The 25,855-nt window shown below is 51.0% G+C and overlaps 1 protein-coding gene across 3 annotated transcripts in view; it reads left to right on the top strand.

Moving 5' to 3' along the window:
• The window catches only part of KCNAB2 (potassium voltage-gated channel subfamily A regulatory beta subunit 2), a 110,876-nt gene that overhangs the window by 30,237 nt on the left and 54,784 nt on the right, over positions 1 to 25,855 (top strand). The window contains exons 1-3 of one of the 3 annotated variants that reach the window (XM_027770655.1): positions 4,062 to 4,316; positions 18,229 to 18,357; positions 19,465 to 19,506. In XM_027770655.1, coding sequence (XP_027626456.1) covers positions 18,281 to 18,357; positions 19,465 to 19,506 — 119 coding nt within the window. In that variant the 5' untranslated portion in view covers positions 4,062 to 4,316; positions 18,229 to 18,280. Of the gene's footprint in view, positions 1 to 4,061; positions 4,317 to 18,228; positions 18,358 to 19,464; positions 19,507 to 25,855 lie in introns of those variants that run through there. The other 2 variants (XM_027770656.1, XM_006145409.3) reach the window with 2 other exon arrangements.

Below are 25,855 nucleotides of genomic sequence, written 5' to 3'. Positions count from 1 at the left end.
CCATGAATCTTCTCTGCGCCATCCCCAACACCCTCCTCCCTTCGTGGCCATTTTTTTCTCCCTTCACTGTAGTTTTGACTGGCACATCCCTAATGATTAGTGATGTTGAACATCTTTTCATGTGCTTGTTGGTCATCTGTATGTCTTCTTAGGAGAGGTGTCTATTCAAGCCCTTTGCCTACTTTCTAAATTGAGTTGTTTTGTTTTCTGTTCTTGAGGTTGAGAAATTCTCTATATTTTCTGGATATTAATCTCTTATCAGATATATGATTTGGAAATATTTTCTCCCATTCCCATTCTGTAGGTTGCCACCTCATTCTATTGGTACTGTTTTTTGTTTGTTTGCTTGTTTGTTTTTGAGACGTTTTTGCTATAGGGCATGTGCGCTCACGAGAAAGACGGAGAGAGAGAGACAGAAAGCGAGAAATCACCCCCCAGGGGGAATGGCCATGCTGCAATCCCTTCTCCTCCATTTTCCTCTTGGGATCCCGAGCACACACGCACATACACCCAGCGTGAGTTTAAGTCACTGGGTCTGGGACTCAAACTGTGGTCAACTACATGCGAGTCCAGTGACATAGCCATTACACTAACTGCTGGTCCCCCTATTTATTTATTTTTAAATTTGCTGTAGGGCATGTACACTCACTGGAGACACACACAGTGACAGAGAGAGAGAGAGAGAGAGAGAGAGAGAAAGTGAGAAAGCACCCCCCCCAAAAGGGGATGGCCACACTGCAGTCCCATTCTCCTCTTGGGATCTGGGGCACACAGGTACATGTGTCTGGTGTGTATTTCAAGACAGCAGGTCTAAGATTCAAGCCAGGTAGTCAGCCATGTGAGATCCAGCTACCTTAACCAGTCACTGACTGGCCCAATAGTGACTTTTAAATGAGGTATTTCTTGCCCAGCCTTGGTGGCCCAGTCAGCATCCTCAACTGCAGTGTTGGAAGCCACCTGACCGCACGTTTGGACTGAAAACATGCATGTTTATACCCTGTTGTCTCAAGTATTAAAAAAAAAAATGCCTGCTGTGCATGCGCCCAAGATTTTGGTAAGCTAGAGGGCCAGAGGCAAGGGATCGCAGCATAACGAGACCCTGTCAAGGGTGCCTGTCTCTTTCTCTTTGTTCTTCTCTCACATGTGCAGGCACACATGGCCTATCTCATGAACAAAATAAATAAATCTTGAAAAAATAAAATATAAGTAAACAAATGAAGTATTTCTAACTTTGCCACCCAGCATTTGGGTTGCCTACCTTTCTAGTGCAAAGTAACTTTATTTTTTCTTAACGAGTTATTTATTTTCTTTTCTTTCTTTCTTTATTTCTTTATTTATTTATTTAGCTATAGGGCACATGCACTCGCCAGAGAGAGAGAGAAAGTGAGGAAGCAAGCCACCACGTTTGGGATTCGAAGCACGGTTGGCCATGTGGGATCCAGCGCCTTAACCACCACACCACCTGCTGGCCCCATCCAAAGTACCTTTATAAAAGCGTTGACAGATATTTGAAGAAATACAATGTGCTTTTAAGGACCGAGAGTGAAGGTGTGCGGGCTGGCTCAGTGTGTCTGAAACTGCCGAGTAGCTGGTGAGGTTACAGATGTTTGTTTGCAGTGTCTGACTTTTACCTGCCACTCATGAGATTCGGCAGCAGTAAACAAGGTCTGTGGCAGCAGTGAATAAGGTCTGTGTCCACAGACCCCCAGGGTTACAGCATACCATGCTGCAGGACGGAGGATAGCTAGTACTCTGTCTCAGGTGGGTGGTAGAAGCTACCTGTCCAGAGTCAGAGGCCTGAGGAAGGCTGCAGGGAAGGGACTGGGGCAGGGATCAAAGTACATGTGGAGGAAAGAGCCTTGATTTGGAGTCAGCTTTGCCACTGATTCCCCAAGTGATCTTGGATGTTATTAATACGTGTGGGCCTTGGTGTTCTCATCTGCAAAGTGCACTTTTCTGCAAAAGCTGAGGGACGTGGCCCACAGTGGGTTCAATGTGGAGGGCCCTTCCCTCTCCCGTCCTGCTGGGTCTTTCTCTCTTCCATTTTCCCATTTGGTCTCCTTCCTCCTTCTCTCTTCTCCCTCTTGTTCATCTCTCCACACCTCTGCTATCTTTACCAACCACCTAAACAGTTTTCTTTTTCCTTCTTTTCCCTCTTTCTTCTCCTGCCAACTCTGTCACCCTGCTGGGACCCACAGTAGCACCCTGACCCAATGCACAAAAGTCAGGCTGAATGACCCCCCCCCCCAGAAGGGGCCGCAGGCCACAAAAGTCAGGCTGAATGACCCCCCCCCCGAAGAGGCCGCAGAGCCTGGTGCCCACCCTGGGAAAGGGCAAACCCAACGACCCCCCCACCAGAATTATATGTAAAGGTGGGCTGTGACTGGGGCTGGGGGCTAAGTATAGTGCAAGTGGCCAGCACTATGGGAGGTAGAATGTTTCATCCACCTTCTTCCTTTGCCTTGTACCAGTGCGAGCTTGGGTTCTCTCCCCCAGGTGAGTCTCCAGAAAGCCTGGTTGAGCTGTGCCAGGTATGGGAGCGAGGAATAGCCTCCCCAAAAAGGAAGCGCAGAGCAGGGGAGGCTATAGAAGGAGAACATCTCCCCATGGGGGTGGGTTCCTCCTTTGAGCTGTCTGTCCAAGGGTCATCCTGGCACTACATAGGACGGGAGGCATAACCCTGCAGGCTCTGCAGTGCACAGCTCAGAACAGAGCTTCAGAGCCATCCAGCCCTAGGTTCAAGACCCAGCCATGCCCCTGAACCCCTCACACCCTCGAAGTCATCATCTGGTGGCATGAAGAAAGGGGCAGTAGTACCCCTCCTGAGGCTGTGGGGAGGATGAGATGCAGTAACCCAGGAAAAGGTATGCATTACAGAGCTGGCTCCACCAAGGAGGAGCCTTTCAACATCACAGCTAGTGTGGCTGCATATCTGTCCCTCCCTGCCCTAAGGAAAGGGGTCCCAGGCTGACAGAGAAGGTCTGCCCCTGCTCTGGAGGGGCCGCCATGGGCAAGAGGATTGGTTGGTTATTCCTGGGTGCTTCTCCTCTCAGCCCACTGTGCTCCTTGTCCCCTCCGACCTGCCGTCTGCCCCTTGCGGCCAGCTGCTGTACTGCCTGGAAGCTTGGGGTTATTTGAGCCCACCCACCTGAAACCAGAAGTCACACCCCAGTGCCCCATGGGGCCCTGGTTTGCCAGGCTCTCTGCTGTGACAGCACTGTAGGGCCCTGGCAGGTGCCACACTGACTTCCTGTTGGGTTCTGTAACCCTGGATGGTTTGCTGGGCAACACACGTGACCCCACATTCGCCCACAGACACACAGACCGTGGTCTTATTTCCGGTCATTCCAATTCAGCAGCAGGTATCAACTCGGGGGTTTTGGGAGACTGAGTGTCTCAGGTCAGATTTTGTATCTGGTAGAGCCTCGGTTTCCCCTGCAGGGCTTGGGTGCTCCCCTACATCCAGGGCTCACTGTGTCAGCTGACCCCTCCCACAGGACTGGCCACAGCCTGGTGGAAGCTGCCCCAGCCCCACCCAGGCCAAGCCCCGTGGCTTCCTGTCTCAGCGGCACAGTGGGCCCCCAGCTGCGGTGTCTGCCTGTGATACAGCTCTCCACTGGCTTGTGCTTTCATCCCTGAGGCGATGAGGAGAGGCACCTAGAGATCAAGAGCCTTGCAGGGCCATTCCTGTCCCCTGGCAGCTCCTGGAGAGAATCTGCCCATCTACTCTCTCCCTGCAATCCCTGGCCTGGGATTTTCTGTCTTCAAGTGGAAGGAGCAAGGGTGCCTTGAAAGCATGTGTTGGGTCCCCGCCCCTCCTCTCTACCCCCTCTCATCAGGGCCGGGAGCAGAGTTGGGGTGTGGTAAATAACCCACTGAAACCTTCCCCCTGAGGTTGTTCTGCCCTGGAAGGGCGGTCTGCAGCCCAACATGCCATAGCTCAGCTCCCTGAAGTCACCATGGGAAAGGGAGGGCGGGGGTGGGGAGGGAGCTTCCTCCCTCCCCTGCCTTGCTCTCTCCTCTACTTCCCCCCAGCAGGATATTGGGTGCAGGGTGTGGTCATGGTGAGGAGGAGGCTGTGAGCTTCCTGAGTGGGGACGGCGGCTCAGCTCACCGACGCAGGAGGGCACACGTGACTGCATGCGTGTCGAATGAATGGGTATGGAGATTCTGGAGCAGGTGAAGGTGGCCGCTGCTGCCTTCAGAGAGGAAACAGGGGCCACACGGGGTCCCAAGGGAGAATTCTGTGGCTCACCTTGAATTGCTGCAGCTCACGCAGTCTGCACAGCGTTGGGGTCCTCTCTGCCATGCGCCAGGTGAGCAGCCCTGCGTGGCACTATGCCTTGCCGCTCCTTGTTGCAGAGATGCGGGACAGAGCTGGGGGGAGCCACGGCTGGGAGACAGGCCTTATGCCCAGCCACTGCACCTTGACTCAGTGGGACCCATACCCTCTGACAACATCTGAGAGGGTGCTCTGGGTTCTGAGAAGGATACAGGAATGGCAAGGGGCTGGGGGAAGCAGTCCAGGCTCGGGGCGGGGATGGCTTTTCATCCCAGAGGCTCATCACAGAAGCAGGAAGGACCACGGTTAAATCATTTTCCCAGGAGACAAGTGTTAAGCTTCCCCCCACACCCCTGCAGTGGTCCTAGCCTCCATTCCTTCTTGGGAGGGAGGACGGCTATTCCCAAAACTGAGGCCTTGGGCCACTGACCTGGCAAACACATAGACCACGGGCGTGCTCCCTGGCTGGGCCGGGAGTGGCTGTGAGGCTTTTTGGTTCAGTTGGGAGGGTCCAGCCTGCAGATGCACAATCAAGGACAGGCACCTGGGTGGGGGTCTATAGTGTAAGGGGAAAGGCATTTAAGTAATGCTTTAGAAAAGCTGGTATTTGGGGCTATAGTCTTTTTTTTTTTTTTTTAATTGCACCGTTAAGTAGATGTGAACGTAAACTGTGACAGTGTAGACCTCCTCGGGCTCAGTCCTGAGTTGGTATGGTGTTTGTAATCTGGGAATGGGCATTTGAAAGTTGTTTTGAAAAATATTGCAATTTTTAATCTGTGATATTTTAAAATTTGTAATGAGTTAGGCAGTCCATCTGGTAGGTAGTCCTGACCTTGGGCTCTGGGGCTGGGTCTAATGCATCTGCTGTTGCCTGAACCATGTGGTATCCACACCGTGTCAGGCTGGCAGGTCACTCAGGCCTGACAAAGTTTGTTTTCTCTCCAACAAAAACACGGGGTCCTGGCCATGACCTCCAGCCTCTAAGAACATTTTCACCGTTCTTTTCTCCACTGCCGCAAGCTGTAGCTGAGGTCAGATGGTATTCTTAGGAAATGGAGTTACATGGACCTCTCGATCCTAGCTCAGGCCTTCTGGGGCATCCTTATAGCAACTAGACCTTCCTGCTGTTTCTCCAGGATGACCTACAGGGAGAAGCGACGCCCCAGGCCCACTCAGAGTGGACCACAGCCTGCACATCAGCAGATCTTGCTGTTGGGAGGAGAGTGGGTTCTGCCTTGGGGCTCCTGGCTCCTCAGTGAGAGAGGAAGGGTGAGTTATGCAAGCGCCTTCCGCCTGATGTGGCTTTGAGCAGTTACACCTCTTCCTGTCTCTCCGCGAGGCACACAGTCACCCCCGTGGCTTCCCCAGGCTTCTGCCCACAGAGCAAGCAGTGGTTTTGTGCTGCACAAAAGGCAGAGCAGATACTTCAGGGCTCTGGCAGGAAGGGTTTCCAGGGCTGGGGAAGCAACACGCACAGTAACATCAGTTCAGTAACAGGAGCTCAAGTTCTAATCCGTGAGCCCTGCGGCCTTCCAGAAGATGGCCAGTGTCACCCCCAGACAGCACTAACCTCTTCTTTCTCTGTTCCTTTGGTCTCTGAGCATCTACCTGAAGAATCCATCAGGTGTTGCAGCAGCTGACCTCCAGGACGGCCCCGCTTGACCCCCATCTCCCGATGTCCACACCTTAAGTAGTCTCTTCCGTATTGTATCCGGGTTGGTCCTTTTTAAGCTGCTAGTCCTTATCATGTGGCAGTAGATAATACAAAGTTACCATTCCAAAGACCTCAGGAGGCTAGGACCCAGCCTTCTGGAACCTTGGGTCTACAAGAGTGACTCAATTTGGATGCACCAGAGAACTGAAGAACCATAGGTCCTACCAGGATATCTTTAGTGTGGCCATATCTGGGTGTGGTCATGGCTATGAAAGATTAACCTTGGCTGACCCCTAGCACCGTGATGAAGCACTGTACACTGGGAGCTGGATCCCACATGGCTGGCCACAGTTCAAATCCTAACCTCAATGGCTTGAAAAGTATGCCAGGCACGTGTGCATGGGGGCTCCAAATCCTGATGGGGTGGAGAAATAGAGTAAGAAGGATTGCAACAGGATCACACCCCTCTGTGAGGTATTTTCTATTTCTCTCTCTGTCTCTCTGTCTCTCTCTCTCTCTGGCAATCACACACACCTCTGACAATTAAAAAAAATTAATCTTTTTCTGAGAAATTAGAGAATATGAGAGAATTTCTAACAGCCGTGGCGAGAGAAAGATGTTGCAGCAAGTCTGAGTACACTAAAATCTGATTTTTCTCAGGGGTAAGACAGCTGCTTGGGTTGCATCTGTGCAAAAGCAACTTCTTCTGCCTTTAAGCCAATGGTGAAATGACCAGGAAGGAGCTGTGGTCAGTGATTCTCCAAGAAATGTGCCAGGTTTAGCCACAGCCTTCCCTGTGCCTATGCCTGGGCCTGGTGTAAGTCTGGGTCAGGCATAGGCCGATCCCAGCTCCTATGGCCTTCACTGTGCATCCTCACCTGTTAGCACACCAGTTCTTCCTCCATTATTATCCCATTTTACAGATGGAGAAACTGACATAGGAAAGGTCAAATGGTTTCCCCAAGGTCATCCACCCACAAACGGCAGAGTGAGGACTCAGACCAGGGGCAGCTCCAAAGCCCAGAGCTGACCCGCTGACGGGGCTTGGCCTCCTCCCCTGGCATCTAGAGCGATCCTCTTAGGTATCCCAAAGAGGAGGCGATTTTGTCATCAGCTCAACCATAGGAGAAGGTGAAACACGTGTACTGAGTTCTAGCGAGACTTGTAGAAATAGGTTTCCTCTCCTGTGCTCACAGTACTACCTGGATTAAGAAATCTCACTAAAGGAAGGTTCCAGCCAGCCCCAGTTTTCTTACACTCCAGAATCCATAGTCAAGAGACAGATGTGACCTCCTTCTCCAGTAACTGGGAGGTTTGTCCAGCCGAGCATGAGCCTTATCACTAACGTTAATAAGGATGACCCTGAAGGCTCAGTCATAGCGGCACTTGCTCCCTGGAGCACCAAAGTTAATGCTCTGTTTATGGAATGACTCCAGTGGCAAGCCACAGGGACCATTTACTGATCACACACTCATGGTGTTGGGGGTCTGGGGTTGCCCAATCTAGGTTGGGTGGCTCTTGCAGGGTGGTCTGGGAGACGTTCATCCCATGGCAATGGCAGAGGTTCAAGGGCAAATGTCTTAAACCCCATGGCCAAAGCTGAAATTAATGCATCGTCATTCTGTTCAACCTTATCAGCCAGGAGTTTCTCCCACCTACACTGTGTGTCTGTGTGTCTGTGTGTGTGTGTGTGTGTGTGTGTTTACATGAGCTCGCACACTGGGGAAGCAGTAAAGCCACACAGCAAAGGACATGGACACTGGGAGAAGTGAGGAACTGGTTGATGACTCAAACTCTTGTATCCTCACAGCTTCCTTCTGTGTAAATCAGATGCCAGTTCAGTCAGAGCATCTGGGTAATCCAACCAGCCCCCATCAGAAAGTGTCTTTTTTCTCATACCTGTCCTCAACTCCTGTACTTGAGCCTGACCTTTCCTATGGCTTCTCAGCTTAAGCTGCTCCTTCATTTTCTTCTCTCCTCTGTATATACTGAATTCTTCCATCTCATGCAACTAGCTCTGGTCAACTCTTAGTAAGGTACAGATTTCCTCTTTAATGCTAAAGTTGAAAGATGGACCAGCAGGTGGTGCAGAGGGTCTGGGTCCCACGTGGACAACTGAGTAGTTCAAGCCTCAGATCCAGAGGCTCAAATATGCTGAGTGTGTTTGTGTGTGTGCCCAAGATTCCAAGAGGAGAATGAAAGAGAAGGGATTTGGGCATGGCCATCTCCCCCGGGGATGATTTTTCACTTGTTCTCTCTCTCTCTCTCTGGTGAGCACACATTCCCTATAGCAAATGAGAGAAAGAAAGAGAAAAAGAAAAGAAGGGAGGGAGGGAGGGAGAGAGAGTGAGAAAGAAAAGAAGAAAGAGTCAGGGAGAGTCCTTCAAAGCACCTACTCAGACACCATGGGGGCACATTTGCCCCCAGAGTAAGTCTTTTAACATTAACTCCAACAGAGAAATTGCTGCTGTGTAGGCCAACCACTCCCCTCCCCATTCTGCAGATGAGCAAACTGATCTTAAGGCAACTGCTCCTGCATCCTGGCTCAGGCTCCTCGCCCTGGTCTGCTGTGACCCAGAAGGTTCTGCACTATCTATCCATTAGTCTGCGGTTTTCCTTCCTGTGCATATAAAAGCATTTGTCCTTGCCTAAAATCATGTTGCAGATCCTAGTTTTCCAGAAAACTACCAAATCCCAGCCAGGGTCAGTCGTAGGCTTGCCCTAGATCCCAGGGACCAGAGAACTCAGTCCCTGATAGAGTTTAAACAATGAGGCCTTCCTGGGACTGTGGCTTTCACAACCGTCTAAGACCCCCTGGAATTCATGATTGTATTTTCTTTCCATTTAAACTCACTCTCCTGTTCTCTCCCGTCCTCGGCACATACAGTGGAGAGCACGAACTGGTAACATATTTGGCCTTTCTAGAAAAACTGTCGTTGAGAAAACACCCACACAGAGGCTATAGGGGAACTGCATATTCATGCAGCCTCACAGAACCCTCCCGGCCATCCCTGGCCAATTATGAAGGAGGAAACAAACTGTGCCACCTTCACCAAGAGACCAGGGCAGATGCGGCCCCAGTGGGCAAGCTCACTTGTATGCCTCCTGCCTGGAAGCACGAGAAAGACACGACCTTACCGCTAATCGCAAGGCAGTGATCGGACATCAGAACTGAGACATTCGCAGGACAAAGGGCCCCCCAAAAAAAAAAAAAAAAAAAAAAACTCAGGGAAACAAAATAAAGAAATAATGGCAGGGCAGTTTCCAGATGAGGAGAGACTAGAGACAAATAACTAATGTCATTGGTGAGCCTTGATTGGCTCCTGGACTTAAAAGTATATATTAAAAATATAGTGGGTCAGGGAGCAGCAGATCGCATAATGGTTATGTCACTGGACTCCCACATGGCCAACTGCAGTTCGAGGCCCAGACCCAGAGACTTGAAACTCACGCTGGGCATGTGTGTGTGTGCATGCCCAAAATCCCGAGAGAATAAGAGGAGAAGGGATTGCGGTGTGGCCATCTCCCTGGGGGGTGAGTTCTCACTTTCCGTCTGTCTCTCCGGCAAGCACATGTGCCCTATAACAAAAATCTCTCTAGAAAAAGAAAATGTGGAATACCTAGGAAAATTGGAATAAGGCTGTACATCAAGTAATATTAATTACTCAGGTGTGATCATGGTTTTAAGGTTATTAAGACAAAGTTCTTCTCAGAAGATGCATACTGAAGTATTTAGGGGTGAAACTCAGAAGAATGCAACTTGCTTTCTGACAGTTCAGAAAAAAGCGTGGGGCCAGCCTGGTGGCTTGGAGATGGAGGCAGCTGGATCCCACGTGGCCAACATGTCAAGTCCTGGACCCCATGACTTGAGAAACACACCAGGTGCGTGTGTGTGTATACCCAAAATCCTGAAAGGAGGGAGAGATGGAAGAGAAGAAAGGGGATTGCAGTATGACCATCCCAAGTGGAAATGCTTTCTCCTCTCCCACTCTGTCTCTCTGGCATTCATACTGACGCTCCAGCACTCGAAAAAAGGAGGGAACAGAGAGAAGAAGTGTGTGTGTGTGTGTGTGTGTGTGTGTGTGTGTGTGTGTGTGTACAGAAAAAATATGGGGAAGAGAGGAGAGAAAATGCATGCAAATGAGACAAAATATTAAGAATTGGTGGGTAGGGAAAAAGTATTTAGGTGTGTATTCTGATTTTTTCTATTTTTCTGAGGTTTGAAAGTGTTTGAAGTTGGAGAAAAGGAAAAAAATGGGCCCTTCTCACCTTTCCTGGTTACCTGTCATTGTCAGCTTACCATGTAAAGGCTGAGAGCTCGGATTATTCAGCGTCTTTCCTCCTGGGCCCCAAGCATCGTAACATCTTGCTTTCCTTTGCTCCCATGAGCAAGTTTAGGCAGGCTTTTGTGAAAGCTCCGTGCTTCAGTTTCTTTGAATATAAATTGGAGAGATTTGCTCAAGATCACCCACAGTTCAAGTGGAAGTACAGGAGACAGGAGGGACCCAGGTGCCCTGTCAGCTACTGGCTCCTCTCCTGTCCCTCACAGGCCTCGTGTGTTGTCACGCCGTTCTTGAAGCCTATTCTCTGAAGCTGAGTTGGGATCCTGGGGCTACCCAGCTCTGCCTGCCTCCCTCCATGGTGCAGGATCCACTGCACCAGCCTGGGGTTGGCAACACCCAGCTAGGATGTCGGCTCCATAGGGATTGGCCACTTGGCAGATGCAGTCACTCGTGATTGGACAGTGGCAGCTGCAGAGAGATGTGGGCTCTGTGAAGGTTGTCTCTGCCTATGTGTCCTGCATCCTGATATACAAAGCAGCAACTGTGGGGAGTTCTCATCAACCCCTCTCCCTCCCTGTGAGATGGCAAAGGCAGCAGGCAGGACTGCCAGGTCCCCCAGGAGGAATGAGGCAGAGGCCCTATTGGTGGCTGCAGTTCTTTATGAAGTGACCATGAGGGTGAGCACCGTAGGGCAACCTATGGTCTGGAAAGCTTGACGCTGGCTCAGAAGGAGCCTGACCTCTTGGAATCCAGACTAAGGGTGGAATGTGGGACAGGTGGCCTCCCTGGGAATGACTCCCTAAGTGCGGCCAGTGATGCTTGTGTCCCTACACCTGTAGCTGCCCTGAGCACTCCCATGGGCCAGAGCAGGCCTCGCACCCTACAGAGAAAGCTGTCCACATTCCACATGCAGAGGCATCCTCACAGCGTATGTCACTGTCACTGCAGGGTGCCACCTGCAGTGACACAGACTGCCCAGCCCTGACCTCTTTTCCTTCTCCATGGACCTTCATCAAGCAGAGTCACGGAGGCATTTATTCAACAAATTCCTATTGGGTGTCTGTTATATGCCAGGCACAGCTGGGGACACGGCAGACAAAACTCCCTGCTTCATGGAATCGGCCTCTTGATGGGGAAAGAGACCACAAATGGGACAGACAGGTGAAATAAGAAGGTATGTGAGCCAGCTTCTTCCCAGTGCCCCAGGGAGAAACACAGCACAGGGAAGGGAGGGAGGAAATGGTGGAGGAGACACTGTTTGCAATTCAAAATAAGGTGTCCAGGGAAGACCACCATGGAAAGGTAATCTTGCTATAAAGAGGCAAAGGGGGGGGGGGGGGTAGCTCTTGGGGGTCGGAGGCTGAATTCAGGCAGGAGGAAGAGGGATACAAAAGCCGTGAGGTTGGAGAAGTCTGCTGCGTTCATAGACCACCCTCCCTCCCCCAGGGAGCCAAAGTGCCTGGGGGCTGAGTGAGTGAGGGATAAGGTGAGAGACTTGGTCAAGGGGACACAGGGGATGCCCAGAAGCGTTGGTTGACTGTTGCCTCTGGATAGAATGGAATCACTGGAAGCTTTAGAGCAAAGTTACGGCGTGATCTGATTTATGTTCTAGACCCGTGTACTGTAGACCGTCAGGGTACAGAATGAAAGCAGGGAGGCATGAGGAGCTGGGAAAATGGGTGTTGGCCTGGATCAGGGAGGAGGTGGTGGAGAATGTAGGGAGAGGCACCGAAAGTCCAGCCCAGGGAAGAACTGGGTGTGAGACGTGGGATGTTAGAGGAAGAAAGGAGTTAAGATGACTCCCAGGAATTTGGGCTGAGCACCTGGGAGGTGGGATGCTCTTTCCTCAGCTGGTGCCAGGCGACCATGGGAAGGCAGGCTGCACGTGGGTCCGATCAACCCACTGTCAGACACATGCATTTGAGGTGTTCATTCCACTTCCTTGTTGAGACCCACACTAGCCATCGAATAAACAAGTTTGGGGTCCAGGTGAATGGTTGGGGTAAGGGCTGGAATGTATTAGGTTGTCCAGAAAGTCGTGATGTATTTTTCTGTTTTTTTGTTTTTTGTTTTTGGTTTTTTTGTTTGTTTTTTTTTGGGGGGGGTGGGGTTTGAGAGGTTTTTCACTATAGGGCATGTGCGTGCGCTCGCCAGACAGACAGAGAGAGACAGAGAGACAGAAAGCGAGAAATCACCCCCAGGGGGGATGGCCACGCCGCAATCCCTTCTCCTCCATTCTCCTCTCGGGATCTTGGGCACGCATATGCACCCGGCCTGAGTTTTAAGCCACCGGGTCCAGGACGCGAACTGCAGTCGACTACATGGGAGTCCAGCGACATAGCCATTACGCTAACTGCTGGTCCCAATTTTTCTGTTTTTCTATGCAAAGATGGATCATGACTTTCCGACAACCCAATAACAACCGAGTTCAGAGCCAGGAGATGGGCACAAGTCTGAGGCACTTCATGTGGCTAGAAAAGAAAACAGGTTCAAGGCCTGAGCCTGGGCAGCTGCCAAAGTCAGAGGCTGGAGAGATGAGTAGGAAGCAGCTGGGGAGACTGTGAAGGAGGAGAATCTGGACAGCAGCGGGTCTTGGGAGCCTAGGAAGATGGCAGGTGGTGCCACTGCGGCCCCACGATGATGGCACCTTCAGACTTAGCAATAGGGAGATCACAGCAACCTTGGCTGACAGCTGGCTGGTGTCAGTTTATGAGCCAGAAGAAGAAAAGGAATTGCAAGCAAGTTTCTGCAGAATGTTCCTGTGAGTGGAAGGAGAGAAACTGTGTGACAGAAGGGAGTGAGTCCAAGAGATGGTGCTGTTTGGTTTCTTTTGAAATGAGAGGAGTAATAATGTATCGTGGGCAGACAGCAGTGTTCCATAAAGAAAGAATCTCTGCACAGTGCCATTGAGAGGCGCGTAGTGCTAGGGGCAGGCATGCATGTGGGCTTTAGTCCAGATAGCTACAGGAGGGCAGGAGGCTTTGGGTGCCTATGCAGGCAGGTGGGTCTGAGGAATGTGGCTTCCAGTTGCTTCTGTTTTCTGAGATTGGAGCGAGATGCAGGGGACTTAAGAGAGGAGGGGCTGGGGGGCCAGCAGATGGCATAGTGATTACGTCACTGGGCTCCCACATGGCCAACCATGGTTCAAGTCCCAGACCTAGTAGCTTCAAAATCATTCCAGGTGCATGTGTGTGCATGTCCAAGATGCCAGGAGGAGAATGGAGACTCTGTCTCTCCCTCCCATGAGTGCACATGCCCTAAGGCAAAAAAAACAAAAACAAAAATCTTAACATTTTTAAAGAGAGGAGGAACTGGGGACCAGCAGTTGATGTAATGGCTATGTCGCTGGACTCCCAAGTAGTCAACCACGGTTTGAGTCCCAGACCTGGTGGCTTAAACTCACGCCGCATACATGCCCAACATCCTGAGAGGAGAATGGAGAAGAAGGGATTGCAGTGTGGCCATCCCCCTGGAGGGTGATTTCTCACTTTCTGTCTCTCTGTCTCTCTGTCTCTGTCTTTCTGGCAAGCACACGCACCCTATAGCAAAAACTTCTCAAGAAAAAAAAAAAAAAGGAGAGAGAGGAGGAACTGGGAAGTTGTCCCCTTGAGAATGGGGTGAGTGGCCTGGAGCAGATAATGGTGAAGCTTTTCCATGAAGGACCAGATAATAAGTATTTTAGACCTTGCTGGCCAGCTGGTCTCTGTGGCAGCTCCTTGAACCCGCTGTGGTAGCAAAAGCAGCCTGACACAATCTGTAAGCAAATGTATGTGGAGGTGTTACAATAACATTTACAAGAACAGGTGACAGGCCGGATTTGGCCTGTGGCATTTACAACTCTTGCTCTAGGACCTAACCTCCAGGCCAGTAGTTCTCAAAATACAGTCACTGAGACAAGGGCATCAACAAGTGTCTGGAAATTTGTCAGAAATGCAAATTCTTGGTTCCCACCACGGAGATGGAATCAGAAATTCTTGATTTCTATTCTGTTTCAAACGCAAATAGAGTTTGTGGTTTGAAATTCTAGAATTTAAACGTCTCAGAAGCTAGGCCCAGGGAAAACCAAGGAGAGGTCTGGCTGTCGGGGGCTGCACACCCCGCCACAGGCACAGGATCCCGCCCTTTCTGCACACCCATGTGAGGACACCTGCCTCTGTTCTCCCACGGGGCCTCTGGACCAGCATGTTTGTTTATGCGTCCTCCATGGGGAGCTCTCTGGGGACCAGCCATGGTGATGGCTCTGCTCCCAGCAAGCTGGTGCCTAGCACTCCGAGTACCCTCCACTGTGTGGCCACGGTTTTCCACACAGCCACCCACATGTGCCTCACAGTAGGAATTGTGCTGTTCATACATGCAGCCTCCAGCTCCTACACACCGTAAGAGCTTTGGCTGAGGTCTGTGTACATTGAGAAATATACCACCTTGGGGCCAGCAGGTGGCGTAGTGGTTAAAGTGTTGTTCTCCCACATGGCTGACCATAATTTGAATCCAGCACCCAGTGGCTTGAAATTCACACCAGGTACGTGCGCATGTGTGCCCAAAATCCCAGGAGGAAAATGGAGAAGAAGAGATTGCCCCATGGTCATCCCCTCCAGAGGATGATTTTCTCACTGTCTCTCTGGTGAACACACACACCCTATGACAAAAGCCTTTAAAAAGAAAGAAAGGAAGGAAGGAAGGGCAAGAGAAAAAAGAGATATACCACCTTTGACTTAAAGCACATCCTCATTGAGAGTTTGACACCTTTTTTTTTTTTTTACACTTTTTGATATAGGGCATGTGTACTTACCAGAGAGTGAGTGGGAAATGAGAAATCACCCCTGGGTCAGGGTGGAGGTGTGTGATAGCCACTGCACAATCCCTTCTCCTCTAATCTCCTCTTGGGATTTTGGACATGCATGCACAGTGCCTGGAGTGATTCTCAAGCCATCTGACCCAGGATGGCTTGAGTCAAGTAGCCAGCCATGTGGAATCCAGCACCTTAATCACCACACCACCTGCTGGCCCTTAATAACAACTTTGGAATGAGTTTAGTGAGCTGATTTGACTTCATGCCTCTTAGGTACCTAAGAAAGCAAAATGCATGTACAGCTAATGAGCTTAAAGGAGAGACTACCCTTAAGCCCCCCTCAGCCTTGCAGGGTCCCCCAGAGCCAAGCAAACAGCCACTTTCTGCAGGGTAGGCACTACACAAATTAAATTCCAGCCAGCTTGGGTGGGACTCAGAGCAACTAGCTAGGGCTCTGCAGCCACATCCTGCTCGCGTGTAGGTGAGAAGGTCTTGCATAGACATGGGCAGGTGAGACTCTCGCTGGTACCTCTGAGTACCTGTGACCCTGAAGGAATCACAGAGAAAACAGAAAGGGTGAATGGTCACCTTTGGTGTCCACCAGGAGCCATCCCATAGGCCAGGTGTGAGGGGCCCCAGGGTAAGGTTTGCCTGGATCATGTCATCACACCTCACAAGGAATGCTTCTGATGAGCCAGGAGACCATGGATGGATATCAACCAAGAATCCACTACATTTGTGTTAAGGATTTAAGTGCATTTTTATTTCATTTCATGACTCCATCACAAGGAGGTTCTTTAAGGATACATCCCTGGGGAACCCCACCAGCCCCATCACTTCCGCTGAGTTTATCATGGAGAATCTCTGTTGCATCTTCTGTCCCCGTTTTCCCAGCAGATCCGCACACAAGCTCACACCCTCATTCAGAGGAGGCCTTAGTTATAAATGGTACCTGAACCTGTGCAGTGTCAACTGCAGGCAGGAAGAGGTATTCCAAGAAAGACAACTTCCTATGACAGGAGGTTACCATCCTAGAAAAAAGGATGAGCCCCCCCCCCCCCCCCCGTATTGGCCCCTCAGCTAAGCAATTCAAGGGCCACTGTGGGTGCGTGGGGCCATGATTTAGGCCCAGGCCATCGCTTGACCCCTCAGCATGGACCATGTGATTTTGGATCAGGAACCAGGCCATGTTCTAGGCATAAGGGTCACAGCAGTAAGCCAGACACACACACACACCCAAAATCTCTGCCCTCATGACACTCGTGTTCACTGGGAACCCAGAATGTCACATTCGAAGTGCAGACACATGATCTGCACGGTCATTGGCCAGGAAGCTGGGAGGGACCCCCAAACACAACAGTCAGCATGGGCTCACTGAGGATGACTGTAGCAAAGGCAGAACAGGCTAAAAAATCCGTAAGTGCAAAAGCTCTGCTGAGGGCTTAAGCTTGGCCTGTCAGAGAAGGTCAGAGTGGCTGGGGTCCATGAACTAGGGGCCTAGAGAGAGCACACAGGGCGTAGAAGGCCACAGCCAGGGGACGAGGAGAAAAAGAAGTGGTGGCGGGGGCCAGCAGGTGGTATGGTGGTTAAGGCGTTGGACACTCCCACATGGCTGACCACGGTTCGAGTCCTGGACCTGGTGGCTTGTTTTCTCACTTTCTCTGTGTGTGTGTGTCTCTCTCTGGTCAAATGAAGAATGAATGAATGAATGAATAAAATTAATTAGAAAGAAAGAAAGAAAGAAAGAAAGAAAGAAAGAAAGAAAGAAAGAAAAAGAGAGAAAGAGAGAAAGAGAGAAAGAGAGAAAGAGAGAAAGAAAGAAAGAAAGAAAGAAAGAAAGAAAGAAAGAAAGAAAGAAAAAAAGTAGTGGGACCATATTTACTTTAAAATGAGTATCTCTGGCTTCTGGGTGGAGTGAAGGATATGAGGCTGAGAGGGAACAGGGGAGCAGGTAGGAGACCAGTCCAAGGGTTCAGACAAAAGGCGCCATTGGTGCAGACTACGGGTAACTGCAGGGGAAGTGGCTGAAGGGTGGATGTTGGCAATCGTATTCATGATCTGTTGCTGCTGTAACACATTATCGCAAACAAAAGGGCCTGAAAGAGCATATGTATGTCATCTCACAGCGTCTGTGGGTCAGAAGTTCAGGAGGCCTGGCCAGGTCTGTTGCCTCAGGACGCCAGGAGCCACAGTGCATGTTTTGGCCAGAGCTGGGCTCTCATTGGGAGGATCCACTTCCAACCTCCCAGGTTCATCTGAAGGAATCACTTCTTGTTGGACCATGGGCATTGTCCACAGTTCCTGCCTCCTGGGCCTCTCCAACATGGCAGCTCGCATCATCCAAGACAGTGAGGGACGGTGCCTGCTAGCATAACAGGCGTCACGTCTATGTCATCCATCTCTTTTACTGTGTCTGCTGGTTAGAAGCAAGTCACTAGGCCCAGCCACACCTGGGGGAGGGGACACCATCCCCTCCCAGGAGCCAGGGTCGCTGGGGCATCTTACAAGCTGCCCACCTTAGAAACTCAGTGGCAGCACCGGGAAACTGCAGTGGGCTGCAGTCGGGCAAGCGAAGGTGTCAAGGGCGACTATGAGTAAGATGATGCCACTTCCTGGGAAGGAGAAAACAGTCAGGAGCTCAGTAAGTGCAGGCTCCCCCTAGGCCATCTCTTCTGTCTGTGTGAGCAACAGATTTGCTCCAGAGTTTCAGAAAATCAGGGAGGGAGACCACCAGATGGCGTCATGGTTACGTCACTGGACTCCCACATGGCCAACTGCAATTCGAGGCCCAGACCTGGTGGCTTGAAACTCACACTGGGCATGTGTGCGTGCAAACCCAAGATCCCAGGGAGAGAATGAGAGAGAAGGGATCACAGTGTGGCCATCCCCCCGGGGGTGATTTCTCACTTTGCCTCTCTCTGTCTCTCTCTGTCTGTCTCTCTCTGACGAGTACATGCACTCTATGGTAAAAACCTCTAAAAAAGGAAAATCAGGGAGGTGCAGAAGCATCCCCATGATGCGTTGGGTAGAAATCCTTCAGAAAGTGCTACCTCGTCATCACCATCATCAACCCCATATGAGAATCCATTGGTTTGTCTGTCTGTCTGTTGATGCCCCATGACATTAGACAGCTTTCTGGCTCAAAGGCCCTCCTGGGCAAACCTGATGGATCAGTTTTAACCACCACTCTATCCCCCTCCCCACTTTGTTTTTCTTCCAGAATTTCCCCTCCGTGAAAAAGTGAGCAGGTCTGGACGAGTGAGGCCGGCTCCATGTATCCAGAATCAACAACGGGCTCCCCAGCTCGGCTCTCCCTGCGACAGACGGGCTCCCCCGGGATGATCTACAGGTGAGCCCCCATCCCTTGCTCTCTAGGCCCCCTCCCAGGGTCAGTCCTGCCTCTGAGGGTGGGTCCCTAAGGCCGCTGTTCTCGCCTTGGGCCCACAGACTTCTGTTCTCACAGGGCTGTGGAGTGCATGCCCATGAGCATTTTCTCCAAGAAAGGAGTAGAAACTTCAAAACCAAAGTGAGAAAGAGAAAGCTTCTCTGGGTGGGATTGAACAAGGATACACTCTTTTCATGTCCCTGACTCTTCTGAAATATTTTGTGCAAAGGTGATAGAAAGGCCCTATGGTGAGTGGAGGCCCCTTTCTAGGCTTCCATTTCTTGCATTTCACACATCACAGCTCATGAGGTCCCCATGGTCCCCTGGCTTTCCCAGTGCCCTGAACGAGGTTCACAGCCTTACAGAGGGAGGGGAACCACATCTGCCCATTTCCCAATGCCCAGACGGGTTGGTGGCAGCCAGATGCTCATGGGACACCCTGACGCCTTCCTTGAAGGCTACTCCCAAATCCAAATCCATCAGCACTAACAATGGCGCCTGCACCAAGGGAGTTCAGTGAGAGCTGCCAGCTCAGGGGGCAGAGGGCAGAACCCACATGCTGGCATCACGGTCATGAATGAATGGGGCTTGCACAGGACCCCAGGGGCCTATTGGCCTTGAGCATCAGACCTTTCTAGATACTTATTAGAGCCTAAGCCAGAGAGAAAGGAGGCATCTGTCCAGAAAAGAGCCTGGTAGTCGCGGGGAGACTTGCCAGCATGCAGGCTAACCAGTAGTTCCTTGAGGGTTTTCAACCATTGATCTAAAGCATGTTAAAACCCAAACAGACTCTCACCCAGAGATTTAGAGTGGGAGATAAGGCCAGGCTCAGAAGGATCTCTTGGTGTCCAGGCAGAACAGGCTCCGGGCTTCTACTCCCATGGCCACTGGGTGGCGCTGCTGCCGAGCTTTTGGTACCTAGCTCCCGAAGACAGCCCTGAGCAGACGGCCGGGTGGGGGTGTTAGTGATGCTTTCTGAGCCGGCACCTCTCTGTGGTCAATGCCAATTGTGGACTGTCTTCTCTCCTTCTCCCTTTTTTTTTTTTCTCTTTCCTCCATTGCTGTCCGAAGTACTCGGTATGGGAGTCCCAAAAGACAGCTTCAGTTTTACAGGTAATGAGTTCTTTGTTTTCCCTAAAGCCTGGCAAGCTGAAGGCTGGGGAGTGGGTGGGAGGACCATAGCTCTGAGTCCTGGGTAGTGCTGGTGTTCACTGTGCAGTAAAACCCCCTGATAACACCCAGGCCCAGCCTACCTCTCTGCTGTTCACCCACAGAGCATTAAATAATGTCCTGATGAAGAATGTAAGTCGGGGTAATGTGTGTGTGTGTTCACCTACTACTACAAGTTTGCTTTGATGTGGGCAGATGGACTTCTGACCCTGCTTAGCTCTCAGGCGATCTGCCATTAAAACTTCACCCACCGGGCAGAGGATGAGATGTCTGCCTACGGTGACAGTCCCGGGGTTCACACGTCTTCTGTGATCAGTGTGAGGGACTCTGTGGTGAGTCCATCCATGCTGCCTTTTGCCTGTGGGTTTGAGCTGATTCATAGCCTGAAGAGCTCTCGGGTTCATTGGAGGCCAATGCCTTCTTTGGGGTGTGTGGTACCAATGTGACCATGGTTGGAGTGAACTCAGCAATGTCTTTCTGATGCATTTCCCTGCTGGTGAATTGGTGAATTAGCAAACCAGCTCGTTAATTGCTGCCCCAGCAGGAAGTGGCAGTGAGAGGTCCAGGCTTAGGGCCCAGCAGAGTCCTGTCCAGCAAGCCTGTTCTTCTCTCTGGGCTCTTTTTCACTGGTAACATAGAGGGTGCACTGAGTAGGTGCATCCTTCTGGGAAAGTCTCCAACCCTAGGAAGTAAAATATCAGGTCTGCCCAGAACACACAGGACAGCGAGATCCACCCACCTTGGGACTCTGCAGGGCATCAGCACAGCTTTTGGCAACAGGTTGGTGTGCAATGCTGCATCATGGCATCAAGGCCTGAGAGGAATCTGTCTAGACCCAGCTCCCCGGCACTGAACACACCCACTGCTGGCAGCAGCACTGTGGGGCATTTATTGCTGATGGGCCAGAAGTCTTGGGCAACAGGTGCTGGCGTCAGTGCTGGAATTCCAGGTGACCTTTCCCCCCACGCCTCAGCTGTGAATGCGACCATGGACCTGGTGATCAGTCTAATTTGTGCCACTGCTCCAGGGTCTCCTATGAGGTGTCATTCCTTATGGGGAGGTCTGAAGAGATGGCCGGCTCTTTGATTCTGTTGAAATACTGGGTTTTCAGGAAAGTCATGGTGCATTTTTGCATAAAAAGCATAGAAAAATAGGTCATAGATTTCCCTGTGATCTAGGAGTTAGATCTTAACCTAGGCCTGCAAAGGCTTCTACTGGGTGAAATGTTTGTACTATAACACGTATGGTATAATATATAATATATCATGATGAATGGTTGGCATTTGTCCAAGAAGGATTTGACCAGTGAATCCAAACCAGTACCTGAACTACATCCTCAGGAAGCCCAGGGCTGCCCCAGTCATTGATAAGAAGGAAGGAGTGAGGCCAGATGAGCAGACAGAATTTCAGGTACAGAGCAGCCAGCTCAAAGGGACTCATCAACAGAAGGGGCTGGGTAAACTGCCAGGTGTGATCGAGTTGACATGAGAACCTGCCACAACACTCACTGGTCCTCGAACCCCAAGAGTTCAACCAGTTGTCCACCCTTTAGGAAAACTCCATCCCCGGGAGGCCTTCCCTGCCCAAGGGCAAGCTCTGACGATCTCCCTTTTGGCCGCCGAGCTCTATGTTCCAGTGCCCACGATTCTGGCTCTCCTGACCTCTGGATCTCCACTGTGGTTTCTTCACATGAGCACTCATATCTGCTAGGGGCCCTACAACAAGGACCTCTAAGGACTTGGATCTTTGCTGGGTTTACAGACTGGATACCATTCCCCTTTAGTGTGTCATCACACAGGCACTAAACATGGTATTGGGTGGTTATTAAAGGTGACTGGCAATGATGTGGAGCCCCTCTATCTGTCTGACCTTCTAATGGGGCAGAGATATTCAAGGTCTACACCCTGTCTTGCCAGACTAGCAAGGAAGGTAAGACTCTATAACAGTCAGCGGTACATAGAATGCTGCATAACAAATAACCCCAAAATGCATTGCCATGTGACAATTAGCATTCCTTTCTTGCTTATGTTTGTGGGTTGATTAGAGCAGCTCATCTAGGTTAGGCACTGCTGGGTTTGTTTCCAAGCTGCATGTTGAGCCTATGTGTTTGCCATCCTCCTGTCCTTAACCAAGGCCTATTATCTCAGGCACATTCTGTTCATGGCAGAAGTACCAGAATGTTTTAGTCCATTATGTTCCTAATAACAGAAATACCTGAGCCTGAGCCTGAGTAATTTATAAAGCATAAAAGTTTGGGGCCAGCTGGTGGTATGGTGGTTAAGGCAACTAGATCCTATATCACGCCAGCTGGTGGTATGGTGGTTAAGGCAACTATATCAACAACTGTGTAGTTCAAGTCCTGTAACCTACAGCTTAAAAACACACCAGGCATGTGTGTGCATGTGTCCAAAATCACAAGAAGAGAATGGAGGAGAAGGGACTGTATTATGGCCATCCTCCCTGGGAGGTACTTTTTCACTATTTTTTTTTTTTTGAGAGGTTTATTGCTACAGGGTGCATGCGCTCGCCAGACAGAGAGACATAGAGACAGAAAGCGAGAAATCACCCCCCAGGGGGGATGGTCACACCGCAATCCCTTCTCCTCCATTCTCCTCTGAGGATCTTGGGCACGCACACACACACACACACGCCCGGCGTGAGTTTTAAGCCACCGGGTCCAGGACGCGAACCACGGTCGATTACGTGGGAGTCCAGCGACATAGCCATTACACTAACTGCTGGTTCCCACTTTTTCTCTTTCTTTCTCTCTCTCTTTCTCCAGTGAGTGTGCATGCCCTATAGCTAATTTGGGGGAAGGGGAAGGGAGAAGAAGGAGAATAGAGATTTGTCTGTTGTAGCTTACAGTCTGAAGGTCTAAGGTCAAAAGGCTACATTTGGTGAGGGTCTTCTTGTGGTAGGGACTCTGTAAAGTTTCAAAGCAGCATAAAGCCCCACCTGTCAAGAGCTAGAGCAAAGAGTAGAGCTTGTGTCTATGTCTGTGTCTCCTTTAAAAGCTACCAGCAGTCAATCATGGGCCCCGCCCTGATGAGCTCATCCAATCCCAATCACCTTCTTACCTTTCAACATCATAGTTTAAGTCTCCGTCCTTTCACCTTCACTGCTGTGGCTCACCAGGTTTCAGCGCATGAATTCTGGAGGGCCACGTCAAATCATAGCCCAGAAAAAGAGCAGAAAATGCAATGTCTCCTCTGGTTTTAATTGGAACAGTGTCAGTTCTGTTCACATTCTTTTGGGCTAAGCAAGTCTTGTGAGCAAGCGCAAAGTCAAGGAGCAGGAATACAAGGGGTCTTCAGAAAGTTCGTGGCATATGGATATTATGAAAAGGCTATGCTTGAATTTTAAAACGTTTTTGCATCAAAACAAACTTGTATTTTAATTTCATTTTCCATATACTTTTTGATGTACCCTTGTATAAATTCCTCTTAGAAGGAACCACAACATCACAAAGTAGAGAGGTCATAGATACAGACAGGGGCAAAAGGTCAGGAATAATGCGGTCTACCCCAGAACCCAGATAACTCTAGTCTCTAGAAGGCAAAGCATGTCATGGCAAGACCAGCGTGCTGTTGTGGTTCTGAGGAGGGAGTGGTCACCGCCACCCAAGAGAAAGGTGGGGAAGGCTTCCTGGAAGAGGCAGCACAGGTCTTTGAGCTGGACCTTGTAGACTGGGCAGCATTCAATACAGAGACCAGGAAGAACACTCCAGTAGAAACAGCAGCCTAAGTCACAGCTTGGAGGTGCATACAGAGAGCAGGAAGTGGTACTTACATGACTGGACCTTCAGAGAAGCGGCAAAGAAAAACGAGAGGCTGGTCTGCCGAGCCAGGTGAGGTCAGACTGCAGAGGGCCTTAAATGTGAAGTGAAGGAGCTGAGATGCTTTCAGTGAGCACTGGGAGCCATCTATGGTGTTTGAGCAGGGCCAAGGTCAGCGCTCTGCTGTAGGAAAGAAGCCTAATAGCAAGGAGTAAGACAGGGAGCAGGGAGACCAGTTTATAGCCCGGGAAAGGTGGAGCAGAGCTGAACACAGGCAGTGCAGGAAGAGGGGATGAAGTGGTGCAGGCATGAAAAAAGGCCATCTGAAGGATGTCCGTGGGGCTTGGCCACTGATGGGCAGGTGCCGAGACACACAGGGACAGAAAGGAACAGCAGCCCAGGGGGGAGGAGACAGGCCTCCTTCAAAGCACATTAGGCTGACGGCCACCACCCAGCGATGAGGTGCAGGGTGACCACAACCAGGGGTGACAAGTGAGGAGCTGACATAGCGGGCGCAGGCCTTTGGAGAAAAGCCATCCCAATTCAGTTACTAAGGCCTTTCCAGACACCTCCAGATTCCATGTCCTCTCCCAGCCTCCCATTTCACTGACCTTCCGCTCTGCATCTGGGACACTGATTTCCTGTCTCCCTCCCTCCCAAGTGGCAGCCACCACTTTTTGTTCACTCGTCAGAGGCCATACAGCTCAGGCTCCATCCAAAATCCTACACACGTTGGTGCACTTTTACAGCTGGGGAGAATGTCACGCTGAGACATTTTTGGCATCCTGCGATGACACACAGTACTCAAAGGTCATGACCCAAGGGCTGTTTTGCCTCATCTCAGAGCCCAGCCACATTTGGAGCAGTCCTAAGGCATTTTCCAAGCTCCGGGTCAGGATGTGCTCTGTGAGGAAGGGTTCCTGTGCCCTGCCTGGAGGGAATGGCCGTGCAGTGTCCACACAGCAGGCGTCCGGACCCTTACACAGTTTATAGGTTCTGCCATCATACGATGTACCAATCTGAGAGACATCACGTGGAGGAGAGGAAGGGCGTGCGCGTGTGCTGAGGTCCAGTTGCGTCAGACCCTGACCCCTTTCCTGGGGGCGATGGTCCTTTACCATGAGGACCTCAGCCCTCCCACACACACACCGTCAACACAGATTGGGATCAGGTGGAGGAGAGGCTGCAAGCTCTGTGTCGCACACTCACCAAACAGTGCAGCCTGCCCCTTTGTCCCTGGGGTTCCAAGGACCCACGTCTCTAGCATGCAGGGGTGAACCAAGGAAATGGCAGCCCCCCACCATGGGCCGCACCCCAACGCTGCATGCCACAAGTCGGCTTTGCCAGGTTGCACCACGGAACTGCACTTCCCAAGCTTTTAGGGGAAGAGGCGCTCGTGAATAATTCAGCCTCTTGTACGGAGATGAAAACGCCCTAATAGAACTAATGGACTCGTTGCCTCAAAACTCGACCCTTGTGGGACTCGGCCATTCACCAATTGCTTCTGACGTTCTGCAGTGACACTCCCTAATGAGAAAGCCGCTGCGCCAGATCCTTAGAGCGTCTGGTGATCCCTAATAAACTAGACTGTGGCCTTTTTAATGCGCAGACGCCCGCGAAGGCAGGTGAGTCGTCCTTTCTGCCCCAAGAATGGACGGTGCAGCCACTTTCTGGGGGGAGGGATGCTGCTTGGGGACAAGCGTCCCTGAGAGCTAAAAGAACAGAGGGGACACTATCTGGGGCTGCAGTTGGCTGATCCGAAATTAGATTCTCTACTTTTTGGTCAAAACAGAAAAGCTCAAAGAAGGGCCAGCCCTGGGTAAACTTAGATGACCATGCAGGAGGGAGGAGAGGCGAATGGGCAGACTCCTCCCTACCCCCAGCAGAGTCCACGGCGATTGCTCTTGCCTGCGCTTGCTTGTGCCCAGGCCTGCCTGGTGCTTGTCTGCTCTGCTGGCGGGGTCACAGGCACCCGGCGCGCCTCATGGGGTTCACCATGGATTAAGGTTCAGCGTCTTCACATTTTGCTGAGGACGCTGTCGGGGTGGTTCGGTGGCTGTCTGAAGGGTCTGTCTAGGGAGCACATGCCTGAGGGGGCAGGGGCTGCTTTGGGGGGCCTTGGTTTGCTGTTTGTTGTTGAGCAAAAGCATCTTGTTTGTGCGCTGATGTGATGGCGTGCGTCGTAGAACCGCATCCCAGAACGGTGGCGGCTTCCCTCCCTTTTCCGCTTGCGAGAAGTTCAGCTAGTCTCTCTGATCTCTAGACAGATGTCATCGTTTGAAAGAGACATTCAGGATTCCTTCTCAATCTCACGTTTTATACTTTGGCAGCTTTCAGTAAACAGACCACGATTCAGAAATTCCAGGTACAAGACTCCGGGGAGGCAGTGATCCCTGCTGACTTAATCAGGTTAACGCCTTCCTTTCGTTTTTCCGGGTCACGGTGTTAATTCACGTGAATTCCCCCGAGCCCCCCCCCCCCAGACTACAAGAATAGAATTGATAAAGGCCAGAGTGC

The sequence above is a fragment of the Tupaia chinensis genome, unplaced genomic scaffold, assembly GCF_000334495.1.
Source record: "Tupaia chinensis unplaced genomic scaffold, TupChi_1.0 Scaffold000146_1, whole genome shotgun sequence".
In the NCBI taxonomy this organism is placed as follows: Eukaryota; Metazoa; Chordata; class Mammalia; order Scandentia; family Tupaiidae; genus Tupaia; species Tupaia belangeri.
The sequence above is the reverse complement of the archived record's forward strand: the minus strand, read 5'-3'. Positions and strand labels throughout refer to the sequence as shown.